Here is a 25,769-nt window from a genome sequence, read left to right as displayed (position 1 = left end):
ACAAATTAAATTTAACAGAATTTAATTGAGCAAACAGTGATTTGCAAATTGGGCAGCCCCCAGAATCACAGCAGATTCAGAGAGACTCCAGTGCTACCGTGTGGTCAAAGAAGATTTATGGACAGGGAAAGGAAAGTGATCTACAGAAAATGGAAGTGAGGTGCAGAATCAGCCGGATTGGTCACAGCTTTGTGTTTGCCTTATTTGAATATGGTTTGAACAGTTGGCCACCTTTGACTGGTCAAAATTTGGTGATTGACACGAGTAGGTTACACAGTCTGTTTACATACTCAGTTAGGTTAGAGTTCACTAAATACAGAGAAACCCTTTAGGATGAACATAAGATATGTAAGGAGGCAGCTTTAGGTTAAACTTTAAGGTGTCTAGCCTTAGCACAGCGACAGCACACAAAAGATTGAGTAAATATTTGTCTAGGTGATTGACTTATTAATGAAAGCTGTGGGGTCTGGTAGAGACTGTGGGACTGATGAATGAAGAGAGGTATCAGGGAAGGCATGATAAAAGTTTGAGAGGCTGGGCGTGGTGGCTCACAGCTGTTATCCCAGCTCTTTGTGAGGCTGAGACTGGAGAGTTCAAGACCAGCCTGGGCAACATAGCAAAACCTAATCTCTACAAAAAGCACAAGAATTAGCTGGGTGTGGTGGCGTGTGCCTGTAGGCCCAGCTACTTGCGGAGCTGAGGCCAGAGGATCACTTGAGCCCTGGAGGTCGAGGCTGCAGTAAGCTGTGTTCATGCCACTGCACTCCAGGCTGGGTGACAAAATGAGAACCCATCTCAAACAACAGTAACAACAACAACAACAACAACAACAACAACAGTACAAGAACTGTGTGGCTCAGATCAGTGCTACTCGAACAAGCCAGTTGGTGGATTACCTTTTACTCATCTGTAAGGGCATAAGGAGCCTGCACAGAATATAAATGATCCTTCTTTCTTTCATCAAAAAAGTCTTGCTGCCAGAAAAAAAGTAAAAAATCAGCTGATCTAGATGGTGTTCTTGAGGTCAAAGTTGATTTACTTTCTGGCTTGAGTAGCTCTGGCCTAAAAGACCCAGTGAGGTGGTTGGAAGGAGAATGAACACGGAATGGGACTCTTGAACAATGATTGTAATAATAATAACAATACCAGCTGCTGCCACCATTGCTGAACAATTACTGTGCCAACCACTTTAACGTGCTTTATCTCACTTAATCCTTACAGCTGTCTTGTGAGTGAGGTATTATTTCCATTCTGTGGCTGAGGCTCATAGATTTTATTTTATTTTTTAATTTTTATTTTTGGCAATGGAGTCTCTCTCTGTCACCCAGGCTGGCATGCAGTGGCACAATCTTGGCTCAGTGCAACCTCCACCTCCCAGGTTCAAGCAGTTCTCTGGCCTCAGCCTCCCGAGTAGCTGGGACTGCAGGTGCACGCCACCATGCCTGGCTAATTTTTTGTACTTTTAGTAGAGACGGGGTCTCACTATGTTGGCCAGGCTAGTCTTGAACTCCTGACCTTAGGTGATCTGCCTCCCTCAGCCTCCCAAAGCGCTGGGATTACAGGTGTGAGCCACCGCGCCCTGCCAGATTTTAAGTAACTTGCTCAGTGTCCTATAGATAGTAACCCCAAATTTGTTTGATTTTGAAGTACATGCTTTTAACCACTCTCTATCCTGGTATATTTGCATTTTGTACACGATTCTGACATTAAGCATCCTGAATATGAGATTCTATTCACACTATAGAAGATAACAAAAATTGAATGATTATTTATTTTAAAAAAGGAATGAAAGGGTTTATATTCATGGTATCTTCCTGTCATGTAGACACTCTTGCTTTTTCTAGACATTTTATTCTTACAAGAAAGCCCTTCTAGCTGCAGATTGCTACTCTCTTTGCATGACCAATTTCGAATCAAGTCCAGTCCATTTTATAGGAGTTTTGGGGTCATTAAATTGCTCCAGGCACTTGCTTAAGTTAAGCACTTGCTTACTACCCAGTGGTTATTTGGGATATCCACTAGTATTAAAGGACTGGGCTAGGTTTCCAGCTGAAGAAAAATGAATGGTAAGGAAATTTAGTATTATGACATTTTCTTCCCAACTAGAGAACCCTCACTAAGGGAGTTAAGAGGAAGTGAAAAGTGAAAAGGGGGATGGAACAGAGAGCTGAGCCTAAGCAAAATATAAACTGTGGGATTTCTGCCAGTCTCCAAGAGGATGTTGCTACTCGGTGCTAGAAACAACATTTTTCCAGCAAGTTTCTGGCAGTGTCAGAACCACATGGTTTGAGTCCAAGGTAATTGGTGGATTGTGTCATCTGATGGAGTCATTAAGAGAGAACTAGCAAAAGGAAATTTGAATAATGGTAACTTGCTTACACTGCATGCCTTTGATTGAAACACTGCCACCCATGAGAAAAGTGCTTTATCTCCCCCATCCCTCAAGCAAACGTGGGCCAGCCATCTTCACTTGCAGTTCTTCTGTTTTTGAGCGATTGTATATTCAGCTCTTCCATGTTAAATGCTTCCTCATGAAGTCCTTGCTGACACTAGAAAATATAATACAGAAATGAACACCATCTGTACTGCCATCTTCAATTGCTAAGGAAAATAATTCCAACCACATGCTCCAAAATATGTGTTCTTTTGTGAGATTGGAATCACTCTGCTCATTGTGCCATGCAGGACCAGCCTCTGCCGACTTGTGGGAGGAAGGAGAGAGAATGGGACTGCTCTGTCCTTCAAGGGGTTAAAGTGATGCTGGGTACCCACGTCCCACTTCTGTGACTTGGTAGTAGTCACTGTAACATTGTCCTGGGTTTTCCCCATCTCTAAGTGGTTCATTAGTGGTCAAGATGTCCCTAGCCTAGTGATTTTCTAGGCTCTTTTTAGACTTCAGGTGGAGGATGAAGTCCTTCCTGGACAACAGCTTGAGGTGAAACGTGTAGTGAGACTGCAATGGCCGCTTTCTGTCTGAGATAAAATCCAGTAGAATTATCAATATTATTTTTAAAAATAATTTGAATAGACCTCTTACTGTGGTTGATCCAGACTCTCCTTCCTGACCTCTGAATGCCTTACCTGGAAAGGAGGAAGTACTGTCTGGCCACATTTACTGCTGAGCAGAGTCAGCCGTGGTTTACCATCTCCATAAACCTTTGGAAGGCTCCATTCCTTGGGTGTCACTGCCCCGGCCCCTTGAAAACAGGAATTCCTTCAGATGTTTTAGGTCTTATTGCTGGTTTGGTAATTTAGTTACTTATCTCACGTTTATTTCTGGATTTTTTTTTTTTTACTTGAAGAATTTCTATTTTATTAGGGACATGTACTTTTATCGTTTTATAACAGCATGATTGAGATATAATTCACATACCATACAATTCGCCCACTAAAAGTGCACAATTCAATGTTCTTTTTAGCATATTCACAATCGTGCAATGATCACCACAATCAGTTTTAGCACATTTTTATTATTTCCAAAAGAAAGCCTATATCCATTAGCAGTCCTTCCCCATCTTTCCCTCCCTACTCTTAGGTGACCACTAGTCAGCTTTGTGTCTCTATGGTTTGCATATTATGGTCATTTGCTATAAATGGAATCATATAATATGTGGCTCTTTGTGACGGGTTCCTTTTACTTAGCATAATGTTTTCAAGGTTTATTTATGTTGCAGCATGTATCAATACTTCATTTCTTTTTATAGCCAAATAACATTCCATGGTACAGATAGACCACATTTTGCTTATCCATTTGTCAATTAATAGATATTACTATTTTTTTAACATGTTCATCCTTTCTCCTCCACTAAATAGTAGCATTCTTGATGACAGGGACACACTCATGACTTTTTTTATATTTCCCACTGGGCATACTATTGTCTCTTACAAGTTGTAGGTAATAAAATATTTTTTGGATGATTGCTTGTTGATTATTACCTTAGTGCCCCTTTTGCACTGTGATTGTTATAATTCTGAGTACATTTCTTGTACTCTAAAGATTAGTAACAAAATTATTTACAATATCATTTTCTCTGGTTTTGAGTTGGAGATGACTAAATGGCCTGTTTTCTATGTTTAGGCTCCAGATGACACTGAATCGCAGTCACTTAGAACAAATGAAAACAAATACCAAGGAAGAGATGGTATGTTGAACCTGTTCTCTTGTTTTCCCCGCCCCCTTTAATTAGCATAACAAACAGTTACAGTCTTATGAAACATTCACCTTCAATTCTAGTAAACAAATTCTATTAAAATGCTAATGAAAAGTCCCAAGTGGATCATTACGTGAGGCTGAGCATATAGTTGGCCTTCAATTTTCTTTTAATGTATATCCCTATCTTCTGATTCAAAATGCATATACGTATCTTCCTGAGTGCTTACCATGTGCCAGATGTTATCAGGAGATGCCTACCTCATTTAATACACCCAAAAACAATGTAATGGTTATTGTTCTTAATCCATTTTACAGATGAGTGAGCTGAGGCTTAGAGCTGAGAAGCCACTTTCCAATGCCATACAGCTGGTCACTGAGCCAACAAACTTGCAGCATTGTTCTTAAATCACAAGCTCCTAATTCATAAATGGGGTAATTTTTTAGATATTATAGAAAAACTTTTTTAAATAGTTAAGATTTTTATGGGCAATTGATTATAATTCTCCTTTTCATGTTTCTCTGCTAACATTTGTTGTTTCAGAAGTGAATTAGAAACTTGAGGTATGGAAGAAAGTAACTTTTTTTTTTTTTTTTTTGAAGTGGAGTCTTGCTCTGTCTCCCAGGCTAGAGTGCAGTGGTGTGGTCTTGGCTCACTGCAACCTCCGCCTCCCAGATTCAAGTGATCCTCCTGCCTCAGCCTCTCCAGTAGCTGGGATTATAGGCACATGCCACCACGCCCGGCTAATTTTTTTTTTTTTTAATAGAGACAGGGTTTTGCCATGTTGGCGAGGCTGGTCTTGAACGCCTGACCTCAAATGATCTGCCTTCCTGGGCCTCCCAAAGTGTGGGGATTACAGGTGTGAGCAACCATGCCCAGCCAAAAGTGACTATTAAGGCTGTATTAGTACTTACTAAGAAAGAGTTTATAGCTATTTCATGTGTTTACAGAAAGGGAAAATATTCTAAGTGAAGTTAATCGATTTAAGCTTAAAAATTTAATCGTTAATTGTTATTTAACAAACTAAAACAGGTGATTTATGTTTATATTCCTAAAATTTAGCAACTGGGGTGTTCATGCCATTAACAGTGTTGCATTTGGTTTGGAAGTAGTAGTGGGAGGAGTATTAGGTAAACTGTGGAGGACTGAGGAGTGTTCCAACATTCCTATAAAAATCCTACATTACTCAAGATCATATGGGATATTTTCCTTCCATACTTTTCTCAGAACTTCTCTCTGGCACCCCTGCCTTAAAGGTAATATGCACACATGTGTATACACACATATATATTTATAAAAGCACTTGCTTTTTACTATTCTGTGGATGTTTCTTCAGTTTTATGCATTATAACTGAATGAAATCACTAGGTGTTTTCTCAAATCTATGTACCCACAGATGTTGAAGTGGCAAGCAAGCTGGCATAGCTACCCTGCCTGCTAGAGAGCTGGGTCATCAGGAGAGACAGACAGGTTTTTTTGTGCCAATGTCAATATGCTTTGGGCTCTGGGGAAGAGTGACTGGCAGTTGGTGAATGGATACTGAGGAAAACATTGTCCTTTTCTTGGTGTTTTCCTCCCCTGCCAGGGATCATGATGTAGGCTATATCAACAAAAGTTCTGGAAGACAAGTTCATAGTGTGAGCGCTTGCCTGCCTAGCTTGCAGCAGGCAAGTGAAATGTGACAAACTTGCTGCTTGATTTACATCTGCTTTTGCTAGAATGCTACGTAGTGGGCATAGAGCCTCCAATCAGAATAACAAGAGAATGTGTGATGCCATCCAAGTCACTGAGTATTCCCTATTGCACCTGTTCTGGGCAATGCCATGCTCTTTCACTAGCCAGTGAATTAACCAGTGTAAGCCAAACGTTGGAAAGTTCAGGATGAAATGCATGGAAACATTGTCTCAGGTTCAAAAATGGGGCTGTTTCTGATTAAAATTTGAAGGCGTGGGAGACATAGTCTCTTTTAAATGTTTTCCCCACACTTGGATTTTTAAACATGTTCCACCAACAATACTTATTCTAAATGAAAAAGTTGTTAAGTTTTATAGTTGCAAGGGTTGTTACATTCCAAATTAATTAATTCACTGTAATGTGTTCATTTTTCATTAAATCATAAACTCTATGAAAGGCCCAGTATTTAATAATACATTTAGAAATATTAATAATGCCCCAATAATTTTTTAAACTTTTATATTGATATGTGTAGTTTCTTATTTTCTTTTGAATTTCTACAGAGGAAAGAAAAATCTTTTTTTTTTTTTTAAATAGAAGCAATTGAATCTTAAAGTCAGGTGATTAAAAAAAATTTTTTTTAAGGCATTTCAGGATATTTTGGACAACTGAAAAACTTGAGGGAGATTTGCAAAATGTTTGTAACCCAGTGCTATTGTGCACTTAAAAAGAAACTAGATGACAGAAATGTTATTTATTTTAGGACCTTAAGAACCAAAAGGTTGATCTCAGCATTCTGTTCTTATTAAGAGTAGATAATTAAATCATCACTTATTAGCCAAGTAATCATCCATTTCTTGTAGCAGTACCCCCTTCAACCCTGAAACTCTTTTTTTCTGTGCTCCACTTCAACTTGATTTTCTATTTTAACCAGAACTTTGATATGCGGTATTTTTTTTTTTGCCATGCTTTTGAAGGAAATTTGTGTGTTAAATGTGTAATACTGTAATTATAGTTACTCAGCTTTACATTCAGCATAGTCCGTTGGTGTGGGTGTGAGTGTGGGGGTATTCATTGTAACCCTGACATGGAAGTGGTGAGAAGAAAGAGTACTTTTGAAATTCGTGCCCACAACTACTCAGCTGCTAGAAAGGTAGCTTCTAATTTAAGAAAATGGCTAATCATTTTTTTCCTCTTAGAATAGTTTCCTAGGAAACCAACGTACATAGTCACAGTAAAACATAAAGGAGTGTAAACCAGAGGGAAAATAAAATTAAAATTGTGCTTTGACATTCATGTTGATACTTAAAAAAAATTAATCATCAAAAGGTATAGGTATTCTAATTTAAAAAATGGTCACAGGCTGTTGAGAAACATAAATATACATGGCAGCAGATGAATACTAATAATATCAACGGACTTTAAATGTATTCTTAGTTTTGGAATTGGCACAGGTAAAAATTCTTACTTTCTTAACTGTCAGATGCTATCAGGACCAGCTATGTAATTTGCAAGGTCAGGGACAAACTGAAAATATAGGGCCTCTTATTTAATTTCATGATGTAACAGCAGAGTATTAAACTAAGTGTGGAGCCGTCCTGAGCCTGGAGCCCTGTGTGGCTGCAGGGGTCTCATGCCCACGAAGTCTACCCTAGTTATTTAATGGGACTGAATAAAACTAGATCCATATTTACTTCTAAACTTGATTTTGATTAAAACAGGCATTTTCACTTTTATGTAAATGAATATAAAGATTATTTTTCTGAACCGCAGACTTTTAATAATGTATGCATTTATGACATTTATTAACTTTTTAAATTAACTTTAGCTTCTGTCACTTTGTTTGTACGTGAGCCTGTTAGTATGTAAGCATGTGTAGACACTGCATAGATGTATTTTGTAATTCAGAGCTTCTTACTATGATTCAAAGGTCAACAGTGAGAAAATAACAGTAATCTTGGTTATTGGCTCTAGGTTTTTTTCTGTCAATTGCATTAAAACTGTAAATTTACCAAATAATCAAATTTAGAATTATCTTCTCCAAAGCTTAAACCTGGTGTTTTCAGCAAAGAGATTTTTAAATGTAAATTCCTTTGTGGAGGATTACAACAAACCAAAAAAAGCCAAAACAAAGTTAAACTTACGATATCCTTGAAATCTTGATGTAAATATGTGAAAATTATTTGACTAGTATTTATAGTCATGGGAACTTTTATATTCTTTGACATGATCAGGTGGAAACCCAACCATTCCCGTACCAGGTACGTCCAGACCTGACTCGCATAGTGATAATTATTTGGCACTAACTGTTGTTTTGGAAATTTTACTATGATAGGTAGGTAATATTCCAGAAAGTAAATGCAGGGTGTGGAAGAAGTTTATTCCAGGAGTCTGATCCACTCTGAGGAAATTAATTAAATGGTAAATTACTAGCTTTACAAGAGATTACTGCTCATTACCTCCCTCTTTTTTTGCTTTTAGTTTCTCAGTATAGAATAAAACAACAATTAATACTTCAAAACCTTTTGAGGTTTTTCATTAAAAGTTTACTATCTTCCAGCAATGTTTTGGAATTGGAACCCAGTTTAAGGACTGTGCTCTCAAAGACTGCACAATTGAACTATGGATTGCTAGTCACCACAGTCTCCCTGCCCACTTCCCATGCACCATTGATAGGATTTTTGAGTATACTCTTTATTATTAAAATAACAGCTAAGTATTGCCTAGAGATAATAGTACTCTTCCCAAATGTTTTTATGTAGTGGATGCATTAGAATTTTTTTAAAAAAGAAAGAAATAAAGCATATGAATTGGGTTCTTTTCCCCTGGCCCCCCAGACCAGACATCTAACCTTGGTGAAGAGAAGCTGATCCCACCTGAGGAGACACCTGCCCCTGAAACAGACATCAACCTGGAGGTATCATTTGCCGAGCAAGCACTCAATCAGAAAGAGAGCTCCAAGGAGAAAATCCAGAAGAGCAAAGGCGATGATGCCACGTTACCTGTATGTAGTACACTATTTATAAATATACATATATGTGCATACACATATACATATATATACACATACAGTTATACACACACACACATATACATATATATGTGTGTGTGTGTGTATATATATAGAGAGAGAGAGAGAGAGAGAGACAGACAGAGAAAGATGAGGTCTCACTATGTTGCCCAGGCTTATCTCAAACTCCTGGGCTCTAGCGATCCTCCCACCTCAACCTCCCAAAGTCTTGGGATTACAGGGATGAGCCATCACACCTGGCTCAGGATATATTTTTCATCAACTTTTTATTTTAAAAATGTAGAACCCACAGAAAAGTTGAAAGAATAGTATGGCAAACACCATTTGGCCTTCATAGATCAATTCAACAGTTATTAACATTTTATAACCTCTTTTTCTTTTCTATATCTATCTATATGTATGTTCTAACTTTGTTTTTAGTTTAATACTTAGGAAATTTAAACTGAAGTGATAATCATATTTAATATACAGTCATATCAAAACTTTCCCAATTGTCACAGTATTGTTCTTTATAGCTTCTCCCTTTTCCACTCCCATTTGGGTTCCAAACGAGGGTCATATACTATATTTGTTGTCATGTCTGTTTGGTTTTCTTGAATCTAGGTCAGTCTCCTGCTTTCCTTCAGTATTATTGAAGAGTCCAAATCAGTTTTCTGATTGTTTCCTCAGGACTGGATTCAAGTTATACATTTTTAGCCACATTTACTGCATGGAGGATGTTTATGCCTTCGATTGCATCATCAGAAGAGATGCATAGTACCAGCTGGTCCCTTTATTGGTGATAGAAGTTTGATCACCAACTTATCTAAGGAGAGATGTTCACTAGATCTCCTCATCGTAAAAAGATACCTTTCCTATGTGCAATTAATAATAATTTGTCATCCTTGAGACTGGGCAAATATCTTTTATGTCAGTAAAGCCTATTGGCCAGTGGTTTCACCATCCATTTGTAACTTTGCCTTAAACAATAACTAACCTGGTGCTTAAGAAATGGCTATTTTAAAATTCTATTATTCCTTCTACACTTACTGGCTGACACAGTCTTCCATAATTGCTTCTTCAGTTTCTAGCACAAGATGTTCCAGGCTCTCTTTGTAATTTTCTCCCTGCAGACTTGAAAGCATCCATTTCTCCAAGAAGCTCTGGTACTTTTTAGCAGCAAATTGTGTTTAGAAACCAAGCTCTGTGTAGTGAACGTTCTCATTGCTACTGAATATCTTGTATTTTCTAAAAAATACATTTATTATGCAGAATTTCACAAAGGCAAAAGTTAAAAAGAATGGTATTCCGAACCCCCAAATACTTAGCACTCAGCCCCAACATTCATTAGCCCATGGCCAATCCTGACCTATTCATACCCCCACCCAGTTCCCTATTCTGTGTTATTTTGAAATACATCTCTGAATTACATTTTATCATCTATATTTCTAAAAGACAAAGAGGGGATTTTAAAACTCATAACCATATAACCATTATTGTACCAAAAATGCCAACAATTTTTAATTTCAAATATCTAAGCAGTGTTCAGATTTCAAATTGTATCACATCATTTTATGATCTTTTTATACAGGTTGAGTCAGGATCCAAATAAGGCTCATGTATTGTATTGCAATTAGTTGATACGTCTTTTAAGAATTTTTAAATCTCCTTCTCTGTTTCTTTTTCCCTCTCTCTCTTTCCTTCCTTCCTTCCTCCTTTCTTCCTTTCCCTCTATCCCTTCCTCTCTCTCACTATTTTTCCTTCCTCCCTCCTCATTAATTTATTAAAGAAACCTGGTTATTAAATTGTGGAGAGTTTCCCCCTCTGACTATTCCCCTGGTGTAGTTTAACATGTTCTTTTGTTTCTTATCAATTAGTTGACTTTAAATTTCACTTTTTTGGGGGGGTCAAGACTATGTCAGATATGTGATTGTGTGTTTTCTGTTGGGAAGCTCATAATAGCTGTTTCTTTTTTTTGTCACTGTAGCAGCTGTTGCTGATCAATACCTGGATCCAGTAATTTATTAACGGTTACAAAATTGTGATCTAATATTTTCTTCTTTTTTAGTTATTCATTTGGATATTTCTTTGAGAACAACTTTCTGAAAGTGGTCATTTTTACCTTCTATTTGTTGTCAGAAATTGTTGACTTACAGTTTTCACCTGTGACCAATTAATGTTTTAATTTGCTTTGTAAAAAATAGTCTTAACTCATGGACTTATATATATTTGTAAAAATAGTCTTAACTCATAGATTTATACATATTTGACATCCTGGACAAGATTTTATAGGCTTGTCTGGTGTATTTTCTGTTCCAGACCTAGACCGATTTGTTTCTGCAGGAAACCCTGATTCCGTTGAGCAGAAATAGACTTTTGTGACTATGATCAGGACACTAGAAGTGTTCATTTCTCTGGGCTGGTCATTACTTCTGAGCCTTTTCAGAGGACACAGAAGTACATGAGCATCTTCTGTCTCCCATGCTGAGAATTGTAGTTCTCAGGAAATGGCAGATGATATATTTAGAATATCACATAATTGCATGTTTGCTTTATCCTACGCTAATGCACAGTATTCTCAGAGTATGCTAATATTACCATCAATAATATGATTACTAGAAATGGTTTAAACTTGTTTTTCTTTCTTTATTGTGTGTGTGTGTGTGTGTGTGTGTGTGTGTGCGCGCGCGTTTTGGGGGTACATCCTAAAAGGGATTTTATAATTATTGTGTTTTAAGTTGTCTAGGATTGTTACTCTTTGGATGGTTAAGCCATCAACTGCATACCTGGTTTGGTTAATTTGCTTTATTTTATTATCAATTTTTAGAGATTGCTTTTCTTGAAATTTAATTTTGGTTTATAAGTATGTAAAATACTTATGTAGTCCAACATTAAAGTTGAAAAACAAAGTGTATTAAAAGTCTAGCTTTTATCCTTCAGCTACCAACCTATTCAATCCCTCCTCTTAGAGGCAAACTTTCATATATATATATATATATATAAACATTCAAATATATGTGTGTGTGTATGTATTTATGTATGTGTGTATACATATATGTTAGTATATATATGTATATATGTTATATATATATGTTAGTATATAATATATATATATGTATATACACATATATATATACCAACCTATTCAATCCCTCCTCTTAGAAGCAAATTTTCTTTCCTTTTAATATCATGGTTTATCCTTCTGTTCATAGAAAACTGGTAGCTCACTATGCAGTTTCTTCCACATTGATTTTTGTTTTGTTGACTTACTGGTGTATTCTGGAAATCATACCATAGTAGTATAGAGAAATATTTCTCACTTCTTTTTGTTAGATACATTGTACTCCATTGTATGGATGTATCATAATTTTTCAAGTCAGTCCCCTAATGGTGGACATCTGAATTGTTTCCAGGCTCTCTTGTATATATGTGTGTGTGTGTGTATGTGTATATATGTGTGTATATATATATTTGTGTGTGTGTGTATATATATATATTTTATTTTGAGATGGAGTTTCACTCTTGTTGCCCAGGCTGGAGTGCAATGGCGCGATCTCAGCTCACTGCAATCTCCGCCTCCTGGATACAAGCAATTCTCCTGCCTCAGCCTCCCAAATAGCTGGGATTATAGGTGCCCGCCACCATGCCCGGCTGATTTTTGTATTTTTGGTAGAGACGGGATCTCACCATGTTGGCCAGGCTGGTCTTGAACTCCTCTCCTCAGGTGATCCTCCTGCCTCGGCCTCCCAAAACACTAGGATTACAGGCATGAGCCACAGTGCCTGGCCTTCTTGTATATTTTTAAAACTTTGTGTTTATACCTAATGGGAAAAGTAAAAGAGTATGCAAATTGGCCTAAAATGATGATCCACTCTGCCAGACTATCCTCAGGAAAAGTATGTTTTTGTTTTTGTTTTGGTTTTTCTTGAGATGGAGTTTTGCTCTGTCGCCCAGGCACCATCTTGGCTCACTGCAACCTCTGCCTCTCAGGTTCAAGAGATTCTCCTGCCTCAGCTTCCTGAGTAGCTCGGATTACAAGCACGCACCACCATGCCTGGCTAATTTTTTGTAGTTTTGGTAGAGACAGGGTTTCACTATGTTGGCCAGGCTGGTCTTGAACTCCTGACCTTGTGATCTGCCCACCTCGGCCTCCCAAAGTGCTGGGATTACAGGCATGAGCCACTATGCCCGGCCGAAAAGTATGTTTTCAAAGTGACAGTCTTCATCACAAAATATAGAAAGGTTTTAAATTGAAAGATAGTAGAATCTAATTAAACAAAATGAAGACATTGTTGGCTTTTAAGTTGTTGACTCTAACAATGGAATGAAATATAATCAATCTCCACTTGAGAGCTTTCAAAACAAAACTCCCTCTGCCATTTTCTTCTCTCTTTAACTAATTTACCTTCACCTAGTTTCTTAATTATATTCATGTTGTGCCCCAAGTTTAAAATGACCCCTCCATTTCTACCCCTCTGTTGTTCCGTATTTGCCAAGGAAACCTTAATCTATTCTTCAGAGACTAGCTCAAGATCAGTTTTCCTGTTCTATCTTTCCTGATCATGAACTTATATTAGATCAAATAAATATATGAAATCACCTTTGATTTAGGTTGCATCCTTTAGACATTATTGTTAATCTGTCCATGTATTTGTTTATGCAAATAGGCTTATACTCATCTATACAAACTTTTTTTTAGTCCATTTGTCTTCTAGAAGGTGTGGACTCTGTTAAATTTCTACAAGTCCTTCCCATGGTCGAAGAAGTAAGATTTCTATTCACTACTCTGAGGCAGGTGTCTAAGTGGATAAAACCTTCAGTTCCATTTCTGTTCCATGCTCCTCTGCTTCTGTAAATAAGCAGTAGGCTTTGTATAATACATTGTTCTCTGTTGACCTCATTTCATATTCACTTCCTTTTCCTCACAGCATCGAGCAGTCTTTGTTAATTCTTTATGATCTCTCACAGTGGATTCAAATTTCTCCTCTTAAATTTGGAGATCAGGTTTTATAACCTTTAATTTGCTTTAGTTTGAAAACTTAGCCCTACGTAGTGTGTACACATTATATCTCAGATATTATGGTCTGTAATTATTTTATTTATTAGATGACATCCAGGAGGTAGATATCCCTATTTTTCACACATGGAAACAAGTTAGAGAAGTAACTTGACATGCTGAGGCTTGACATTAATGACTACGCTTTTGAAGCCTTTCTCTTGCTTTCCAAGTCAAAGCTAGAGCGATTTGATGAGTTAAAAAGTCAAGTTGATTATTAGTGATGAAATGCCTAAGGACTCCCAAATGCAAATCCTACAAAAGAGCAACACAGCCAGGGACAGCTACCTAGTTAATTTATGGTAACACATGGGAATCAATGACCTTATATTTTTTTTTGAAAATTTTTATTTTATTCTTTTCTTTTTTCTTTCTTTTTTTTTTTTGTTTTGTTTTGTTTTGAGACTGAGTTTCACTCTTGTTTCCCAGGCTAGAGTGCAATGGCGCAATCTTGTCTCACTGCAACCTCCACCTCCTGGGTTCAAGTGATTCTCCTTCCTCAGCCTCCTGAGTAACTAGGATTGTAGGCACCTGCCACCACGCCCGGCTAGTTTTTGTGTTTTTAGTAGAGATGGGGTTTCACCATGTTGGTCTGGCTGGTCTTGAACTCCTGACCTTAGGTGATCCAGCCGCCTCAGCCTCCCAAAGTGCTGAGATTATAGGCATGAGCCACCATGCCTGGCCTTATTATTTTCTTTAAACACATTTTCCAAGAGATAGAGAACTTTTCTCTTGCTGAAATTTCACTGCTTTCTCTTAGCCAACGAACTGAACCATTCAGTCTATTAACTAAACAAAAAACGACAGGAAACTTCATAAATATTTAAAGCTGCTGCTATGAATTAAACATTGGGATAAAGAACTAACTCCTTCATTAAGCACAATGTTTAAATAAATAAATAAATAAGCTCATGACATATATCGCTAGGTAAATCAAATGTTTGAATTAATAATATTTCAGGATTCTGTAAACATTTACCTTGAGTAATGCTTTAAATGCCTGTATTACGTGTGCTTGGCTTATTAGACACAAAGCAATTGATTTTAATGAAACTTTTAGCACTTAAAAAAAAAAGGTAAATATGGTTGGTTTAGCATTCAGAAAATGAAGCAATTACCAGAAATATAGGACCAAACATGGGAAAAAGTGACCAGTTTTGTGTGATTTTTAAAAAGGAAAACTCAGTAGAAATCACAGAAAATCAGGGGAACACGAAGCCAGGGGCCCTCCACCTCATTGAGTTTGATTCTTTGCTCTCCTCCCTGTAGGATGTGCATCTTCATTCATTTAGTGGACTGTGACAGACCACCCGTAGTGTGCCAGGTCTGTGGTACAACAGGGTTACAGAAGTGGTTAAGAAGTGGCTGCTCTCCTTGAGGGGCTCACAGTACCACATGAACACCTATCAACCTAGATATCTCCCTGCCTACTCTGGTGGATGGGAAATATGGAGTAAAACAGAAGGGTTACAAAACTTAGGATTTAGGAGAACTGAATTTGCATCCTCATGACATCACTGGCTTTGTGGCCATGTATAAGGGACTTAACTGAGTCTCAGTTTCTCCACCTAGAAGATGCTGTAATAATTCTTACCTTATTAGGACTTTTGCAGAATTAAATAAACTGTCTTTCGATAAGATAATTATTATTTTCATTTTTTTCTTACCTTGCCATGACACATAGCAATAAAGGAAGACCATGACATGCTGATATTATTTTAAAAGCTCCATGAAAAAATATAATATGTAATACTTTTTGAGTGCTATTTATCATTTGATCTTCACCACAACCTTATAAGTTAGGTTCAGTTGTTCTCATTTTACAGATGGGGAGGCTAAGGCGCAGAAGGGGACATTGTTTGCCAAAGGTCACATAGTAAGTGATGAAAACAGGATTTGCCACCTGTGGTCTGGCTCCACCCTCTTGAATCCAGTGCAGTGCCCCATGGAGGCCATCCTGCCCCCTGCTGGAAATTTGCTTAGGCCCCATCTTCAGTGATGTTCATTCTGTTTATTTAATGTTCTCCTAGAAAAAAACACATTACAAACAGTTAAGAAAGACCCCTTCCTCTTACAGTGGACTTGAAGTCTCTCTTTTGGAATTGAGTTTGCTTAAAGGGAATTAGCTTCTCACTTAAAGTCATAGGTTTTACGAATTGCTCTAGGAGAGTGACTCCAACATTTTCATCTCACAACTCCTTCATACACTTAAAAATTATTAAGGGCCTCAAAAACCTTCTGTTTATGTGGGTTATACTTATGGACACTTACCATATCTGAAAATAAAATTGAGAAATTGAAAAAATATTAGTCCATTTAATATAAGAATAGTATAGTTAAAATAAATACCCTTTTCTCAAAATGGAAAATAGTCATATTTTCTAAAAATTAAGTGTATCATGGTTTTAATTTTAGCAAGTCTCTAATGTCTGGTTTTAGTTGAAGTCAGCTGGATTCTCATATTTATGTTTGCATTCAGTCTGTTGCAATGGCACTCATTTACATCTGGAAAACTGCACTGTATACTCATGAGAGAATGAGAGTTTGAAAGGCAAAATAATGCCTCATTACTAGTTATTAAAATAGTTCTGGATGTTTTGGAAGGGTTTGGATACCCCCAATGTTCCCTGGACTACCCTTTGAGAATTACTGCTTTAGGACATGTCTTTTGCCCTAGTATTGAGACGATGAAGTATTAACAATAAGATGCAAATAGTACCAAAGCAAAGGGAATAAAATAGATGCAGTTAAATCAGCTAATCAGCAATTGAATTAAATGGAAAATTCAAAGGTAAACCCAAACTGTAAGAGAATGATCAGTTTTAGTAATGGGTAAACACAATGGGATTGTAATTTGTATTAAATGTACACACTAGTGAAATTTGCCTTTTTATCTTGTGGTTTGCTTTCTAATGTTTAATGTGTTTAATATTAAAAGATGATATTTGAGAAAGGCAGAAAAACATACCACTGTGTGCTTGTGATTATGAAGTAACATCTTAGTCCCAGTTTATTCAGCAGTGAAAGTAATATACAAGTTGAGTATCCCTAATCCAAAAATCAAATATCCTAAATGTTCCAAAATCAGAACCTCTTTGAGCACTGGCATGATGCCACAGTGAAAAATCCCACACATAAGTACTTAACACAAAATTAGTTTCATGCAAATTAGTTAAAATATTTTGGAAAATTGCTTTCAGGCTATGTGTATATAAAACATAAATCAATTTTGTGTTTAGACTTGGGACCCATCCCAAGATGTCTCATTGTGTATATACAACTATTTCAAAATCTGAAATCCAGAGCACTTCTGGTCTCAAGCAGTCTGGATGAGGTATACTCAACCTGCAGTAGCAACCACATAAAATCACTTGGGAAGTGCTGGGCACTAAATCTCACAACAGCCCTCTAAATTCGGTGGCCCATCCACCTCCTCTTCCTCCTTTTTGTTGTCCTTCTCCTTTCCCTCCCCCTCCATCTCCCAGTTTATGGAAAGAAAGGTTAAGCCATTACCATAGTCATACAACTAGTAAGTAGACAGATGACTGGTAAGCTCTGAAGTCCATGCTCTTCGTTTCCCTGTGTCCCTCCACTCTTAACCCAATGTGCTCTAGTCTTTCTGGACCAACCTTACTTGGCTTCTGTGACAATTAAAAGATACATAAGTATATGTGAAGAGTACCTGGCACATTCTAAGCATACACTCATGGCTGCTATTCCTCTTTCTCTTCCCTGTACTTGTCTTCTCCATGTCATCTTCCTCTGATTCCCCCTCCCCTCCCCCTCCCGCTCCCCCTCCCCCTCCCCTCCCCTCCCCTCCCCTCCCCTCCCTCTCCCCTCCCCTCCCCCTCCCTCTCCCCTCCCCTCCCCCTCCCCTCCCCCTCCCCCTCCCCTCTCGCCTTCCCCTCCCCCCTCGCCTTCCCCTCCCCCCTCGCCTTCCCCTCCCCCCTCGCCTTCCCCTCCCCCCTCGCCTTCCCCTCCCCCCTCGCCTTCCCCTCCCCCCTCGCCTTCCCCTCCCCCCTCGCCTTCCCCTCCCACCTCCCCTCCCCCTCCTCTCCCCCTCCTCTCCCCCTCCCCCCTCCTTCCCCCTCCCCTTTCGCTCCCCTCCCCCTCCTTCCCCCTCCCCCTCCTTCCCCCTCTCCCTCCTTCCCCCTCTCCTTCCCCTCTCCTTCCCCTCTCCTTCCCCTCCCCCTGTCCTTCCCCTGTCCTTCCCCTCCCCCTCTCCTTCCCCTTCCCCTCTCCTACCCCTCTCCTTCCCCTCTCCCTTTCCCTCTCCCTTTCCCTCTCCCTTTCCCTCTCCCTTTCTTTTTCCTTCTCCTGTTCCCCTCCCCCTTTCCCTCTCCCTTTCCCTCTCCCTTCCCCCCTCCTTTCCCCCCTCCTTTCCCCCTCCCCCTCCCCCTCCCCCCTCCCCCTCCTTTCCCCCCTCCCCTCCCCTCCCCTCCCCCTCCCCTCCCCCTCCCCCTCCCCCTCCCCCTCCTTCTCCCCCTCCCCCTCCCCCTCCCCCTCCCCCTCCTCCCCCCCCTCCCCCTCCTTCTCCCCCTCCTCCCCTCCCCTCCTCCTCCCCCTCCTCTTGCCCCTCCTCCTCCCCCTCCTCCTCCCCCTCCCTCTCCCCCTCCTCCTCCCCCTCCCTCTCCCCCTCCTCCTCCCCCTCCCTCTCCCCCTCCTCCCCCTCCCCCTCCCCCCTCCTCCCCCTCCTCCCCTCCCCTCCTCCTCCCCCTCCTCCCCTCCCCTCCTCCTCCCCTCCCCCTCCCCCTCCCCCTCCTCCCTTCACCCTCCCCTCCCTGTCCCTTTTCCCTTCACCCTCCCCTTCCTGTCCCCTTTCCCTTCACCCTCCCCTTCCTGTCCCCTTTCCCTTCACCCTCCCCTTCCTCTCCCCTTTCCCTTCACCCTCCCCTTCCTCTCCCCTTTCCCTTCACCCTCCCCTTCCTCTCCCCTTTCCCTTCACCCCCCCTTCCTCTCCCCTTTCCCCTCCCCTTTCCCTTCACCCTCCTCTTCCTCTCCCCTTTCCCTTCACCCTCCCCTTCCTCTCCCCTTCCTCTCCCCTTTCCCTCCCCTTTCCCTTCACCCTCCCCTTCCTCTCCACCCTCCCCTTCCTCTCCCCTTTCCCTTCACCCTCCCCTTTCCCTTCACCCTCCCCTTTCCCTTCTCCCTCCCCCCTCCCCTTTCCCTTCTCCCTCCCCTTCCTCTCCCCTTTCCTTTCTCCCTCCCCTTTCCCTTCTCCCTCCCCTTCCTCTCCCCTTTCCTTTCTCCCTCCCCTTTCCCTTCTCCCTCCCCTTTCCCTTCTCCCTCCCCTTCTCCTTCCCCCTCCCCTTCCCCCTCCTCTCCCCTTCCCCCTCCCCTCCCCTTCCCCCTCCCCTCCCCTTTCCTTCCCCTTCCCCTCCCCTTTCCTTCCCCTTCCCCTCCCCTTCCCTCTCACCCTCCCCTTCCCTCTCACCCTCCCCTTCCCTCTCACCCTCCCCTTCTCTCTCATCCTCCCCTTCCCTCTCACCCTCCTTGTTTCCCTTTTCCCTCCCCGTTTCCCTTTCCCCTTTCTCCTCCCTCTTTCCCCTTCCCCTCTCCCTTTTCCTCCCCTTTTCTCCCCTGCCCTTTTCCTCCCCTTTTCTCCCCTGCCCTTTTCCTCCCCTTTCCTCCCCACCCTTTTCCTCCCCTTTCCTCCCCCCCCTTTCCTCCCCTTTTCTCCCCCCCTTTTCCTCCCCTTTTCTCCTCCCCTTTTCCTCCCCTTTTCTCCTCCCCCTTTCTCCTCCCCCTTTTCCTCCCCTTTTCTCCTCCCACTCCTCTCCCCCTCCCTCTCCTTCTCTTTCTTTTCCCCCTCCTCTTTCTTTTCCCCCTCCTCTCCCCCTCTCTTTACCCTTCCCTTTCCCCCTTTTCTTCCCCTTCCCCCTCATGGATTGTGTTTGACTTCTAGCCTTCCTTTTCTGAAGGTCACTTAACTAGAAATCTTTTTCTCCATTGGGCTCACTGTCTCTCTTGTCCTCCGAGCCACTGGTATTAATACTCCGAGTTTGCGGTCCGGTCCCATTCATTGTCTGACAGACTTTGAATGTTGACTCTTGAACACTCCACAGCTTTAGGGGTCGTCGTCATGGCAGGATCACTCTTCATTCTGTCTGGAGAAATTATACTGTGGCTTTTCTTGTCACTTATTCTGAGTATAACTTCTTTCTGTAGCTGCTTTTTTCTTCTTGCATTGCAATGGAGGTTAGATACTGTAAGCTTTTACTATATTAATGATGTTTATTTTAGAGTTTCAGATTGCCAAAAGACAAAACGGGTACCACAAGGATTGGTGACCTCGCACCTCAGGACATGAAGAAAGTTTGCCATTTAGCTCTGATTGAGCTGACTGCCCTCTATGATGTATTGGGTATTGAGCTGAAACAACAAAAGGCTGTGAAAATCAAAACAAGAGGTAATCATGAAATGATAAATCGTTGCATTTATTTCTCAAATCGCAAGGATGGACTTGACTTTTTAGCAGTGTTTCTGGGAGACAGGGAAAAACACCTACAAAATAAACCAACACTTGAAGACGTCTAAAGTTTATATTCTAAGATGTTGCCTTCAAAAGTTTTGTAACTGGATAGAGATACACTGTGTCCTAGACTATAGAGAATAAAGGCATAATGAAATAATTTAATTCTCATAGAAGGAAAATCTGAAACAATTGTAACTCATGTGCTTTCTCCTTTAAAAACTATATATTTAAAAAGATACATATTTGGTGCACATACTTATTTCCAGAATCAGGTCTTGAAAAATGACTTTAAGACTGTTGATTCTCAGTGACTACTTTTGTTTATTCATTGGATATAAAATAAATAGGCCAGTTAGTAGTCTGCCCCTTTGTTCCTCGACATTCTAATTTTACCTATTTTGCAAAGACATTCTTTCCCCTATTAAGAAAATACCACCATTGTGACACAACAATACCACTAGACTGTACTCATCATGGAAATGTGGAGTGGTTTTGTTTTTTTTTTGTAAGTACCTTGCTTTACCCATTAAATAAACAGTTTATTTTTTTATGATATAATGGAGAACAGACACCTCTTCAGTTTTTGTTTCTCCAGTAATTTATTGGTCTTGAAATCCACATAATTCTCTGTTGACAAAGCTTTACTTTAGGATTCTTTGTCCTCTTATTTAACCTTAGAGGTACCTCCTAAAGAGAAACCAAGAATGAGGATTATGGAATTGCTATGGTAACATTCACAAAGATGAGTATTCACCTGATTTAGGTTTTAGAGGCAATTACTCTGTAGAACTGAAGTGTACCTTCCCTTCTTGTCCTGTCATGCTGGGCCCCAGAAGACCTCATTCTGTGCTTAGTTCCTTTGAGTATTTGAGCTTAAAGCCTAGGATGGTGAATTTCTGAGTTAAATGGTGCTCTGTTTTTTCCGAAGTCCATTGTTGATAATGAAGACTTAAGATGCTTTCTGAGAAGCTCATCACAAAGTCTTCTCCAAACATAAACTAGAAATACAATTTCAGCAGTTGTGGGTCAGTGCCCAAGATTTTTAAAGTGGCTCAGAGAGTTTTTTTTTTTTTTTAATTTTTTATTGGTATGTTTTAGAATTGCATCCTGGCAAAGAAACATTAAATTGTTTTATCAAGGCTATCACTGTTAATAGACTTTCTTTCCATTTTTATTTAATACCTGTTTGTCTTATCCAAGATACTGATTTTATGTTATACCCTAGACCCCTGGCATTTTTGAGATTACATCTTTTCTGAATTCCCAAACTGGAAAGTGATTTACTGGGTACTGGCATTCTTTTGAATGGCATCTCGATTAAGTGTCACAATATCCAATGTCTGTCCTCACACCACAAGATAATCCCCTTTTTCATGTTCACAGATGATTTTCGCTTCCATGCTGGTGTGGGTCATAAAGGAAAAAGTTACCACTTTGGTGCTTACTGTCCACTCAGTGATGGGGGCAGGGTGGAAGTGCTGGTAGAAGCCATGTTCATACCAGACTCAAGGCATATGATTTTAATTTAGAAAAATTGTAAATTATTACCGTCATTTTTTTCTGGAGCTATTTCTAAGTGTATACAACCTCAAATTTAAGAGTAGCAAGTATCTGTTTTCTAAAAAGAAACATTTGTAGAACAAGATCTTAATCTTGCCTGATTTCTTAGAAAGCAAATATTTATATTTTGCTGTATTGTAAAATGTTCAGTGTCTATTTAATGTGGAAAAGACGAATGATATTTGCTTTTTTTTTTGGTGATAAAAAGGTGACAGCTCTGTCACCGAGGCTGGAGTGCAGTGGTGCAATCATGGCTCACCATAGCCTCAACCTCCCAGGCTCAAGCTATCCTCCAACCTCAGCCCCCCAAGTAGCTGGGACTATAGGAGCCTGCCATCATACCTGCCTAACTTTTTTTTTTTTAATTTTCATAGAGATAGAGTCTCATTATGTTGCCCAGGCTTAGGCTGGTCTTGAACTCCTGGGCTCAAGCAATCCTCCCACCTTGGCTTCCCAGAGTGCTGGGATTACAGGCATAAGCCGCTGCACCTGGCCAATATTTGCTTTTAAGTAAGAATTTTTAATTTGATTACATTTAGTAAATTATCTGGATATTTTTCATGCTGTCACAGTACTCTATTTCTCTTATGCAGCAGTTTGCACTTTTGCAATTATGTTGGTAATTATTTGCAATCATTTGTTTAGCTGTCTTGCCTTGCTACATGCCTCTATAAGTCAGGGCCAGGATTTTGCTATTGGCCACCATATATATAATGTTGAGATGCTGTCATTCACTTAGTAGTTGCTCAATATATAGTTGTCTGATTGACAGTATCAGAAATTTCATGCTTTAACATTTTTATATTAATATTTTATAGATTGACAATTTTTTCTTGCAGATTCTGGTCTTTTTTGCATTCCATTGACAGTGCTATTAGAACAAGATCAGAGGAAAGTACTAGGAACTCGAATACCCTTGATCTTTCAAAAAGTAAGTAGGCTTGGATCGGTCAGCATAGAGAGAACATACTTAAGCTAATAGTGGTTTTTTGTATTCATATTATTATAATATAGTTTTCCAATTGATATACTGTCATGTTTTGTACTTTGATTTTCTATTCAGGAAGCAAATTTGTTTCAAGGGCTCATAAGTTTTATATTCATGGTGATGCTTTCTGTGTTATTACTGTAACTGTGATTACCTGGCATCATTTTCCTGTCTTATATTAGCTGGCTTTGTATAATTGAGATTTCAATTCTATAATACATAGGAGTGGGAACTGCTTATAAATTTCTAGGGAATTGCATCCTCATGAATATTTCATGCCTGTGTATATTTCCTAAGCTTTTCTATTTACAGTGAGGATGTCCAATTTAATTTACCAGTGCCTATTTCCAAAGTAGGCAAAGAAACCATAAAGTAGAATTAGAAAATGATTGCTAAACTATTAAGTCACTTGTGTAGTCAACACTCAATTATTCATAAGGGGATTATCTGTGGCAATATAAAAATTTCCATGCAACCTCTGAGCCATCATTGTTCAGAAACACAGATTACATTTGAGAAAAGCTAAGGAACGCACAGAGAGGAAGACAGGTCAACTCAGTTGCGAACTACCCAAGCTGTAGATTCTTTGCTGCAGCCCAGGCATATCACAGTTTCTGAAATTTCTTGGGACAGTAGAAATTGATTTGCAGTTAATTGGCTCAGCAAGCTCATCCAGTACTAAGGCTCAATCTACTTGGCACTCATTCTTCCGCTCTTCCAAACTAGTCAATTCCCTGTCTTACCTACTAACATTTGGTGCTTTTTTCCTCTCATATCTACCACTACCTTCAAACCTGCATCTCATTATTTCTCCTGACAAACTTTGTTCTACACAGTTTATCCCACCCATCAGCCTCTGCTAGCCACCGTGTGCAGAACATGTATCTATGGAGAGCTGTCAGCAGTACCTGTGATTAACAGGAGGAGGCTGACAAATACAGGCTACATATTCAAATTCTTCTGTCAGTAACAGTTGCAATTTACTATATACCAAAGCCTATACAAAGCAGGGATCTCAGCAGCATCCTTTCCTGGGTCAAAGTTCTCCAGAGAAACAGAAGCAATAGGATATATTTAGAGTGAGATGAAGAGATTTTTTTTTTTTTAATTGGCTCACACAATTGGGCTCACAAGTCTGAAATATGTAGAGCAGGCTAGCAGACTGGAAGCTCAGGCAAGAGTTGATGCTACCATCTTGAGTAGAAAAGCTGCAGGCTGGAAACTTAGGCAGTGTTTCTTTGTTGCAATCTTGAAGCGAAATTGCTGCTGCTTTGGGAAACCAAAATCTTTTAGGCCTTCAACTGTTTGGATGAGGCCCACCGCATTATAGAGAGTATTAAATAATTTTCATTACTCAAAGTCTACTGTTACAACAACAACAACAACAACAACAAAACCTGTCACTGCAACATATAGACTGGTGTTTGACTGAACACCTGGGCACTATAGCCTAGCCAAATTGGAACACAAAATTCACCATCACACCACAGAAATACAGCGAGCTTCAGTTTCTGTGGAGGTTCAATGATGCCACGTGATCTGCCTGAGGATTGCATCCAGTCTATTAAGAAAAATCTCCCTTTGTCATTTTCTCTTGAAGTTTTTTTTTATTTATTTAGTTGGTTATTTTACATTTTTGGTCCCTTAACATTCTGCAGACTCTGGCTGTCTATCTGTTTGAAGGATTGGATAATGGCCCTAAAGTATTTTTGTTTCTATAAAAAATAAAGGAGCATATAAAAAGTTTACTTGTAGATAACACTCATCTGTTTGCATCCCCTGTGAATTTTAAGCAAAAAGTCACAATGATCTATCACAAAAAAAGTTTTGATTTATCAGCTGACAATTCAATTAGGTCTTATCTCTGTTTTGTTAAAGGGGAAAAATTAGAAACGACTAATTTGCAAGAAGATTCATTACCAGTCTTTAGAGGACTATTTTTTTGAGCTTATATACCCAGAAAGGGCACTAACAAAGCTTATTTAATATCTATGAACCTTTATCTGTTATATTATTATTTTACTCAGAGGTACATTGTTTAAACCTTGTATTCTTAGAAAGGTGGGGAAATAGAAATATTGCTAATTTTTAATCTATGAAAAAAGTCTGCCTTATAACCTAATTATCAAATCTAGTGTTTTCACTGTCAAATGAATCAGCCAACTCAGCCATACTTTGTGTCAGAGTCTGTATTTTCATTTCATTTTTCAATTCACATAAGTATGTAATATATATTTTGAGAAATGCTATGAAAATTACTGATAAATTACAGAACATAGGTAAATTAGTCAAAACAGCATCATTAAAATGTATGGGTCAATGTAGTTATTTTTCATCTCTATTTTAATCCTGATAAGAAAAGGAAAGCTATAAAGTATTATTTATATTTTAATAATGCAGTATAATGTGGTAGCTAAAAATATGTTATTTTCAGAGCGAGATATATGAGAAAACACGTGGCATTCCTTCAGAGGATATATGTACATAACTCTCTTGGGTGCTGGTTTTTAGCCTTAGAGAATAATGAAAAGGACTCAAATATTAAAATGCAGAAATTATGCTCATTCAGTTATTTAGAAGTCACAATCACTTTTTCCTGTGTACTTAATGAAAGTGAAAGGCATGTATTGCTGAAAACTAATTTGCTCCAGCAGCTAGCATACAATTGTACATTTTGTTAATAGGACTAGAAACATTTTAAACATTTTATAAGATCACATAAAATGAAAATTGGCTATACATTGAATATTGGTTAAATTTGGTTTTAAATGCTTTATTTTGAATAACGCCCATCTGATCTAAAATAATTCGCCTAAAATTTTTGCTGTGGGTTTTTATCCAGTGTTACTCAAAAA

At 39.3% G+C, this 25,769-nt stretch overlaps 1 protein-coding gene across 3 annotated transcripts in view; it reads left to right on the top strand.

Annotated features, from left to right (window-relative positions):
• The window catches only part of ARHGAP18 (Rho GTPase activating protein 18), a 195,723-nt gene that overhangs the window by 133,298 nt on the left and 36,656 nt on the right, over positions 1 to 25,769 (top strand). For all 3 annotated transcript variants that reach the window (XM_015137472.3, XM_001105288.5, XM_078001190.1), the window contains 4 exons: positions 4,079 to 4,142; positions 8,663 to 8,829; positions 20,135 to 20,300; positions 22,766 to 22,857. In XM_015137472.3, the coding sequence (XP_014992958.3) occupies positions 4,079 to 4,142; positions 8,663 to 8,829; positions 20,135 to 20,300; positions 22,766 to 22,857 (489 nt within the window). The remainder of the gene's footprint in view (positions 1 to 4,078; positions 4,143 to 8,662; positions 8,830 to 20,134; positions 20,301 to 22,765; positions 22,858 to 25,769) is intronic.

Source organism: Macaca mulatta, chromosome 4, assembly GCF_049350105.2.
Source record: "Macaca mulatta isolate MMU2019108-1 chromosome 4, T2T-MMU8v2.0, whole genome shotgun sequence".
In the NCBI taxonomy this organism is placed as follows: Eukaryota; Metazoa; Chordata; class Mammalia; order Primates; family Cercopithecidae; genus Macaca; species Macaca mulatta.
The sequence above is the reverse complement of the archived record's forward strand: the minus strand, read 5'-3'. Positions and strand labels throughout refer to the sequence as shown.